The sequence below is a fragment of the Brienomyrus brachyistius genome, chromosome 1, assembly GCF_023856365.1.
Source record: "Brienomyrus brachyistius isolate T26 chromosome 1, BBRACH_0.4, whole genome shotgun sequence".
NCBI lineage: Eukaryota > Metazoa > Chordata > Actinopteri > Osteoglossiformes > Mormyridae > Brienomyrus > Brienomyrus brachyistius.
Window position 1 is genome coordinate 32,810,453 of NC_064533.1, and position 9,427 is coordinate 32,819,879.

Below are 9,427 nucleotides of genomic sequence, written 5' to 3' on the forward strand. Positions count from 1 at the left end.
AATCAGACATGAATCTGATTAGTGTCATGTAAACTGAAGTTGGACCACAACCGCACGTTTGAATCACACCTCTGAGCATCAATACAACTGCAGCTTGCTGGTTTTTTGTTGGGCTCTCTTAGGTTCTGAGTGGTTCCCTGGTTCCTTCCCACAGTCCAAAGACTTAGATGATGTCATTAACAAGTGAGAGGCCTGTCACCTCTTCCTGAGTCCACAGCACACTCTGTTGGGTTAAATTTGTCAATTTGATTCTTATAGAGATTCATTCTGAGAATATGATACTGTTAGAAAATTCAAGAGGCTTTAAGTTATTATGTTTTATAATATTATTTATTAAAATAAATGACATTTATTCTGTCCAATGATATCAATGTTAGACACACACTTATACTGAAAATCAGCTGGTTTCATCATCACTGAATGCCATTTCTTTATAAAAACAAAACACATTTTTGCTGCAGTGCTGTAATTCAGAACATTATTCACAAAAAAAGATGAGATTGCAATTACCAGGTTTTAATTTAAAATGATAATATTCCATTTACATGTTCATTTTAAATGAAAATATGACGTATGTGATAAAATTACAACCCAGAGACGTTTATGGTTGAAATGTATAAATAACACAGTATTTTTCAAAAAGGCAGATGATTGTGAAACTATTGGAAATGGGTGGCTGCACACACGGCCCACGACCAAATGAGAAAGTCAGAACTCGCTCCCCTCGTATCTGAAGGGGTGCGACACGCGCTCCGGGTAGCCACTGGGGGTGTAGCTCCCATAGCGGTAATTCTCCAGACTTTCCCCTTTCTCGGGTTTGGGAGGGATCGACTCCTGCTGATACGCCAAAGCTGATTTGATGACCCCAGAATCTTCCGGAAGCTTCAGATCAGGGTAGGAGCTGGACGAGTTGCCCTCCAGCAAAGAGTTGCAGCTGGGCAAGCCCTTGACATCATAGAGGCTGTCGCCATACTTCACCACGGCCGGTTTGCAGGGCTGGTATGACACCTTGGTGGTGGTGGTGATTATGGTCTGGAGGCCGGTGGGGCTGGCAGCTGTGGGTCCCGCGTACCTGCACGGGTATTCGCTGTTGTAGTAGTGCTGGTTGGAGTTGGTGCCAATCTGCCCATAGTCGGCCCGCTCGCTGTAGCCTCCCTTGCCAACGACCTGCTTCCAGCCACGGTGCTTTCCGGAGCCATCATAGCCACGCTCGTGGATCCCCAGGGGGCTGGTGCTGAGCTGCGGCCCACCCAGACTCATGCAGGTCTTACTGGGGTCCACCTCGGGTGGCGGGCTGCCACGGTCCTTGTAAAGCGCCGTGTAGGGACCCGGCCCCAGGTACCCGGGCACAGTGAAGTCATAGCCACATGGTGGTCGTGTGACGTACAGTCGCGGGTTGGCAGCCTTCTGCAGTGAAGCCGCGTCACCGGCGGCCCCAGGAGAGTCAAAGGGAAACTTATAGGGCTCAGGGTTCTGGAAGGAGTAGTGCTGTGGCTGGATGGGGAAATTAGACTCCGTGATGATGCTGAAGCGGTCTGGGCCATCCATGCAGGACAGGTGGTGCAGGCCGGGGAAAGGTCCACCTGGGTCATGGTACCTCCCGCTCTGTTAAGGAAGTGAGACAGTGTTCAGGGTTAGGGTTAGGTTCAGGGGTAGGGTTAGCGAGTTAGGCTTAGGGTTAGGTTCAGGGGTAGGGTTAGCAAGTTAGAGTTAGGCTTAGGGTTAGGTTCAGGGGTAGGGTTAGGGTTAGGGTTAGGTTCAGGGGTAGGGTTAGCGAGTTAGGGTTGGGTTCAGGGCAGACTCTTACTTCTGGCTCTATTAGTCGTCGCTTCTGAGGGAAATGTGGCGAGGAGATCCGTTTCTTCACTGCGCTCCTCCTAGCCTCTGTCTCTGACTTTGTCTCAGGTCTCAGGTGGTCATGAACTCCTTTCGCCTGCATCGGCATGAAAATACCACCTTTTTAATTCCTGTTATTCATGCTTCTCGTGCATGTTTCATTTAGAACTGAGTATTATTTCCTTTGGCATACACAGATATTTAAACATAAGGATAACGAGACAGACACACATCATAGACAGACAGACAGACAGACAGACAGACAGACAGACAGACAGAGGTATACTGACAGACCTGAAAAAATATGGACTTTCCATCAACTCTCCAAAAATTGGTCACTGGATATCCACTGTGACCACGACAAGGTATCAGCTCCAGAGCAGAGTTACAGCTGGGACAAAGCTTCTCTGTAAAATGCAGAGGACAATAGATCAACTTTACAGAACAGTATATAATGATAAAAGGCATCATCACTGATAAAGCCCAGATGATTTGAAATGATATCACTGGTATGGTAATGCAGAGTAGCTCATTTTATAAGTAAAGTTATGCTTCATGTTTGCTGTGGTTGGACTTGTAACTTCATCTCTAATTCTTTGTTGGAATGTCCATAATATTTACAATCCAAATTTTACATGTGTTTAAACACTGAATATATTTTAAATGAGTGTTTTAATTTTACAGAACACTTATTTTCAGTGCTTTGTTATATTTACATAATAGTAATTTGCTTTGGTTAATAATAAATTAGGAGTTTTAGCCATGATTTTCATGTACTGGCGTTTGCAGTTTGGTGCCAGATAGAAAACGTTTGCAAGAATTTACTCACTGCCTTAGATGCAGCAAGAAATTTGCTATATAGGCCTAACTACCCTCACATATTGCATTAATTCTAATTTCCTTAGGCACGATATGCTAATAATTGGCTTGTCTGCAGTGTTGTTATTTTATGATATGTGTTTATTATTATTTATTAGCTACTGCGATCATCTTCTTTCATTTCTTGAATTTATTTTGCTGGGTGGTCTCCGAGAAGCACTCACGTAAGCATTACACTGCATCATGATCACGCAACAATAAAAACTAGACGGAATTTAAGCTTGTGAGGAAAATGGGTATTCAAAGTAAAATCTAATCGGGTGAATTCGAAAATTGTACAGGTTAAAACTGAAGTACTCTAAATATCAATGTGGTTTTTACATAACGCGTATATAACGCTTACCAACACCGCTTTATACGAACACTTTAACCAAAAACTGAATGCCGAATGATTAAATAGAGCAACCCGTCTTTGGCACAGCATGCAATGATGTAGACACGTGCAATGATGTTTAAAAAATAAAAAACAGTATTAAACTGAAGGATTACACTGCATTCACTGCTCCTAAAGTGAGAAATGCTGGATATCATTCGTTTTGTTAAAATTTGCTTTTATCTCTAAGTTTTTCTTCCAATGAAGTACTGTTTCAGTGTTTGGCACTTATCAGAACAAAGTTAATTTATTTTACACGTACACGATACATATTGATGTGCTTTAATTTTTCGAGCGGTAGACAACGTCAGTAAAACGAAATTCATGTAATCGTGTAGACTATTAGCATTTTGAAACTGAGAAACACTGAACATTGCGAGCCACTCGGGAGTAGACTGTATTTTATGTAGCTAGTTTGACTGTCCGTGCTGGTGTTAATTATAACGAACTAGTTCAGTTTATTGCTCCAGTGTGATAAGCTGCTTTGAAATAACCTATGGAGGGACACGTGTTTCTCTTTATCATGCAAAATGTTTTATTCGTGCAAATTTGAGTGAATATAAGCCTATTTGTTTATTTTTATAAGTAGCTGTATGATGTTTTGACATGACGAATTACTGAATGAAGTAAATAAGTTAGATCAGCTGGCCTAAATTTTACTAGTTAACCGAATCCGAAATGAGTAATTCTTGGTCAAAGCAGAGTAGCTACGGAAATCTATTTTTGTTATTGTTGTTTTACTTAGATTTTCAGCTTATCTCCGGTCTTCTATTCCATGGATTTGTTCTGTAGTTGTGGGCTCAGCTAATCGAGACGACTCTGAGCGAAGTAATTTTCTTTTTGTGTTTTGTTGGTTGTCCGTTTTGTGAGATCACATGTTGGTGACTGACTTGCCCATATACTGGAAACTTTGTTTTGAGTGATAGGCTATTGCGCAATTCCCTCCGGATTTGTGAATAAAGACTTCCGCTTTATGTTGCGGTGGAAACTATTTGATTTAGCCAGTTCCAATTAAATCAGCTAAGATTAACATGGAAGTGCCCCCCACGCTTAATATCCTTATCTCAACATTGGGAAGGCTTACGCCATTTCACAAAAATCACGACAAAATCGCAACCACTGAGGCGTAATCAGTTCATTTTCTGTCTATTTTTATATGCCTATATTTTAAGTCGACTGTTCACTCTACTAGTTACCATGTTAAGAGTATGTCTAAATTATAATTATTGTATAAATTACGGATTCAAAATTATATTGTATATTGCTGCAAAATTATTTTATTGGCTAAACTTCGTATAGCCTATAATTATCAATTATAAATCAATCCATTGGATATACAGGCCTGTAATAAGATTTCTAAATATCCTAGTAAAGTAAATGAAATCGATGTGGGGCTCAAAGGCATAGTGAGTGATAGATCTTACTTTGCTGTTTCTGCCGAGCCTTGTCGCAGATAGCGGGCCGGAGTTGCAGCTTGGTGCCGTCCGGCAGCGTGCAGCTCCGGCTGCAGACCACCACCCCCAGGCAGGACTTCTTGAGGATCTGGCAGTTGTGGTTGTTGGTGTTGCGCATGGCCCAACCGCTCAGGTGCCGCTGGGCATTCTTGTCTTCGCCGCTGTAGATATAGCGGACGTAGCCTTCAGTCCATTCCTGGAAAGTGTCATACTGCTTGATGTCCTGGAGGGAAAATGGGTGCACATAAATTAATGATTATAAACAGCGGCCATACTTGTGATTAAATGTAATTAGGGAGAAAATGTAAGCATTAAGTAAAGCAGAATTTTCTGAAAAAGGATCCATCCGTTTACCGTCGTTTTTTATTTAGGAGACTATAACCTTTATGACACAGTCTTTGACAACGAGCGAATAATGCCCATGTGATCGCGTACTTTATGCGAGTTACATTTGTCAGTAACGCTGTAGGCGAAGCAAATATGTTATGCGCGTAAACATTTATAATAAAGCATATGAAGAATTTATATCAGTTGGATGAACTAAGTCTTCCACGGCTATTAACCGTGGCAAATAGACAGCTCGCAAGAAGTGTCGGTATGCAGCATACCTGAGGCAGCCGAGGGTCGTTGATATCCCAGGTTAATTTCATCCCCAATGAACAGACACAATCTGAGTCTTCAAACTGTTCTGACGGTTTTGACATGACGGAACTGGTGAGGAAAAAAACAGTAAACTATCAATCGAAAAACCTCGTAAATGAATGCCCGTGTTCAATAGTCATTATTCATCACAGAACGGAAGCTTGAAAGTATCAATATTTAATCTAAGCACGATATCCGTCAAATTTCATACTACTACAAACACGAATGGCCATTCTGCCAGTGCGCTACGCTTTGAGTTTGCAGGTGTTTGCGGGTCTCAGCCGCGCCCCCAAACTACCGGCAGCGTAATAAGCGCCGCTGAGCGCCTGCAGGTTCCTTTCAAGGAAGAGGGTGGACCTCTCCGTGAGCCTCGTCAGTCCTCAGGTTAATCTCCTGATCATCTCACCTGATGGTCCTGCCCTTCTCTTGCCGACTGTCCACAGAAATGCTGCTCTCTGTTGTGTACAGAAAAACCCCCAGTTTAGGCTGAATACATTCTTGCTCATCAACCTTAAATTTTGGTTTTGTTCCCATTTAAATCTAATGCATCATTACGTCTCGCATAACAGCCACGGACATGCCAATATCGAATTCGTAGCTGTCCCTTTTACTCTTTCTCCTAATGTGATATATTTTTGATGATGCTTGCATGTCATGTTTAGGAAATGGACACACCGCACTCCGCCAGAAATTCCAGTTATTGTTCTGGCCACTCAGCTAAAATGAACGTAATCATATTACCAGCATTGTTAAGAGTTACAAAACAAGATTAGCTTCTTCTGTAAATGAAAGGCCAGTCAGGAACATGTATATAAAATTGACTAAGCAAACTAACGCACCAAACCAGATTATAGAATCACACTTGGCACAGATAAAGTCGCATGAACAGTTTTATGTAAAACCCCCAAATGTTTGACATCTGGATTGTCAATTGAAAAAAGTTCACCATAGACAAAAATTCTTATTTATATAGTCAACATAGATTTGTGGCGCATTTTTTGCATTAAGTGTATCCTCCATTTTTATTATGCCAATAATTCCTACTTTTCATATACGTCATATGCCACTTTACTGAGCAGAAAACAAGATGTATAACATTTGGTATTCCAATAATCCACTGTCAGAAAATAGGGTCCAGCCCTGATACAGTTTTGTTCCCCAAGGTACAAACATTGATATACCCCCAATGGTACAAAAATGTTCCTCAGAATATATTTCTGTACCTTAAATGGCACAATTACCTACAGTTAAAGTACAACTGGCAGACCCTTGAGGCCCCGACGACAAGTAATTATACCCTCAAAGGTACAAATTGGTACTTTTTTTTTGACAGTGTACGTTCATATACATCGTGTGCAGAATTATTAAGCAAGTACTATTCCTGGAATATTGTTTAGCAAACTGGGCAGACTTATAAAAGTAAATTCATAAGTTTTCTTTCGGTCCAAGTAAATATATTTAGAAAGAAGATGTTACATTAGTCTGTCACAAATAAAAATAAAAGAAAAACATTTTCCAGCGTGAACAATTATTAGGCAATCAGAAACCTTTAAAGTGGCTTTCTCTCTCTTCACCATCAACAGAAAGAATAATGAAAAACAGTCTTAGTTATTCAGTCTATAAAAGGAATGATGAACTGATGACCATTCTATACAGTCCACCTTACCTGGTTTAATGTCCTGTATAGCCACTTCTCTACTCAAAAACCACCATGAGACTGTTGTCAATTCAACCAATGAAGTTTTTCATTTGATAACATCCTATATTATCTGAGGTAGCTAAGACTGCATCCCAGATGCAGCTCTGAGAAGCTGCTGCTTGCCACCTTGGTAAATCTTTTACTTTAAACTTCCCAATGGGAGTTACTGTCAGGCGATGGAAGGGGGTGTAGGTCGTAATTCAGTCACATTTCATCTTTCTTGGCCAGTCTGTGGAAAACTCTGATGCATAATAAGGGGCATTGTCTTGCATGGAAATCATAAACTTTTGAAAGATCCTGACGTTTTTGTACCAGAGTATCAAGAAGATGATATCTTCTATAAGTTGACAGGAGAACTTGGACTTAATTTTTACACCATCTGCAAGTTGTAAAATTCTGAGAAGTTTGTCACTGATAATTGCAGTCTGCATCCTTACTCCTGCACCACCTTGTTGGTGCTTGAAGGTGTCCATCCACTAGCCCATGCATTCTTCTGCTCAGTCTCGAGACGTGTCCGTGCCCATTTTTGAGGTTTTAGCTTGTGTGCCTTACCGAGTTGAGGTTGTTTTCAGCCTTCGTGACCCTAATCAGTATCATGCTGCACACTGCACTTGACACTTCTGGAGATTCTGTTCAGATTGCAGTTTTGAAAAATGGTGGCATTTGATTCTAATGAGTTTCTGGAAGTCTCCCCTTTAATTTGACAGATATATTAGGCAGTTAATTTGTGTCTTCTTCTCTCTCCCTGCTTCTTCCGTCTTTGGCTGTTGGCCATGAAACACTCGAATGTATGGTTATCATGTTTTAAAAGTTTGGCGGTTTAGAATGTTTTGCATCCTTCTGATATGCACTTTATTTTCTTTTTTTCCCCCATTCTCGGTAAGGTCCTTTTTTTGGCTCATTTTAATAGTAATAATAAATTCCTTGATAATTCTGCAGAGAAAGTATGGTTTCGTGTTTTACTCCAAACATGAAGTAATCAGTTAAAATACTGGCCATGCTCTATTTTTAAACAGTCCATTCTTAATTAGAGATTAATCTGGACTGAAACTATTAAATTGGAAGAGCAGGTAGAAGCAAAATACACACTCACCAAATAATTGTGGACGCGAGTTATGAGTGTGCGTGACTAACGTAAAATTAATTTAATAATAATTTGAAAAGTTTATGGCTACATTATATTCTAGGCACAATTTAATTTTTTGGCTTTATTTGCAGAGCAATGAAGATAAAATATATTTTTTAAAAGTCAGCGTAAGCGTATATACAAGTAAAAATCATTTCATAATGCTTTCATAATGATTCATTTTCAAAGCATTTTCAAATTTAATGTAAGTATGGATTGAATTTAAGCTTGTAACTATTCTTGTTTTTTTTGTGTTCGCTATACTGTTTTCTGTTTTCAACCGCGTCGGGTTAGTGATAAGATCGCTGATTTGTTACGTTCATCCTATAGGATGGTATAGGTATACCATTTTCTAAATCATTACGTGAAAACTCATTATTGATTACTATATAAAAAAATAAATGTGGAAATTAATAGAACATTTACAAAAATGACGAATTTCATAAACAGAATTAGTCGTGTGACCATTTTGGATTATTATATATACTAATCCAATATACGTACATATTAAACACACACACGTGGTAGTTCAAAATGTATACATGTTTGTGTACGTGTATATATAGCCTACATACATGTAGACAGAGTTATTAACACATTCGATCTTATTTCGTCAGTTAACCTTTTTTTAAATTTAGCACAGTCAATACGGTCGCTTAATGAATTATTTAAGTTTAATACATTTTAATATAACTTTGTTTATTAAAAATTAACATACTTGGTTGATTCAAACGCAGTCCGAGTTTGCGGCTTCTGCTCTAAGCGCTTCTTCTCTTATTTACATAATACTTTCCGGTTAGGTTTATTAACTGTCACTCTGTTTTGAGTAAATATGAAACAATTAGACAGCTTTGCATAAATTCGATCGTGATAAGCAGTTATCCCCAAAATCCAGTCGATGGTAAGGGTGATTGTGGAACCACATAAACAAGCTTTACGCGATATTTTACTGTTATTTACCAAAGAAAAACCAGTTCAACTAAAGTGATGTTTTTACAACAATAACCACCTCAAGGTTTGCAAAAGTGTCTCGAATATAAACAAAAAAAATCAAACAATAATTCGTTTTTTTACTATAACAATTACATTCTTAATGATTTGTAGCTTAATGAATTTCTTATTTAGATGAAGCATATTTTCCCAGCTCTTGTGACAGTATCTCTGTTGTACGACCATAAGATAGGCCTGAGTGTCAGAGGCAGAGATAAATCATGATGTACTGGCGGGTCACAATGCAGCCTGCATGGGACAGACGCCAGCTTTTCTTTGAGTCACATGAAAGTGCAGTGTTGAGAATCACTCTACTGGAACCAGGACGTCTTTTAAGAATATTTTAAGGGCTGGCAAGCGCTTCTAAGACAGGAACAAAGTTAAGTTAACGGGTATACAGGTACCGCGCTTACAGGCTGCCATGACAG

The 9,427-nt window shown here is 39.5% G+C and overlaps 1 protein-coding gene across 3 annotated transcripts; it reads right to left on the bottom strand.

Annotated features, from left to right (window-relative positions):
- Positions 1-314: 314 nt before the first annotated feature.
- LOC125740821 (chorion-specific transcription factor GCMb-like) lies at positions 315-8,758 on the bottom strand. 3 transcript variants are annotated; one of them, XM_049012534.1, is made up of 7 exons: positions 8,728-8,758; positions 5,591-5,639; positions 5,151-5,253; positions 4,513-4,765; positions 2,131-2,243; positions 1,808-1,933; positions 315-1,605 (listed from the first exon to the last, which is right to left on the bottom strand). In XM_049012534.1, the coding sequence occupies exons 3-7, from the start codon at positions 5,244-5,246 to the stop codon at positions 709-711; spliced, it is 1,485 nt and encodes a 494-aa protein (XP_048868491.1). In that variant the 5' UTR covers positions 5,247-5,253; positions 5,591-5,639; positions 8,728-8,758; the 3' UTR covers positions 315-708. The 3 variants fall into 3 exon arrangements, with proteins under 3 accessions (XP_048868491.1, XP_048868482.1, XP_048868473.1); XM_049012525.1 differs by lacking the exon at positions 8,728-8,758 and adding an exon at positions 6,851-7,438; XM_049012516.1 differs by lacking the exon at positions 8,728-8,758 and having other exon boundaries at positions 5,591-6,419.
- Between the last annotated feature and the right edge of the window lie 669 nt (positions 8,759-9,427).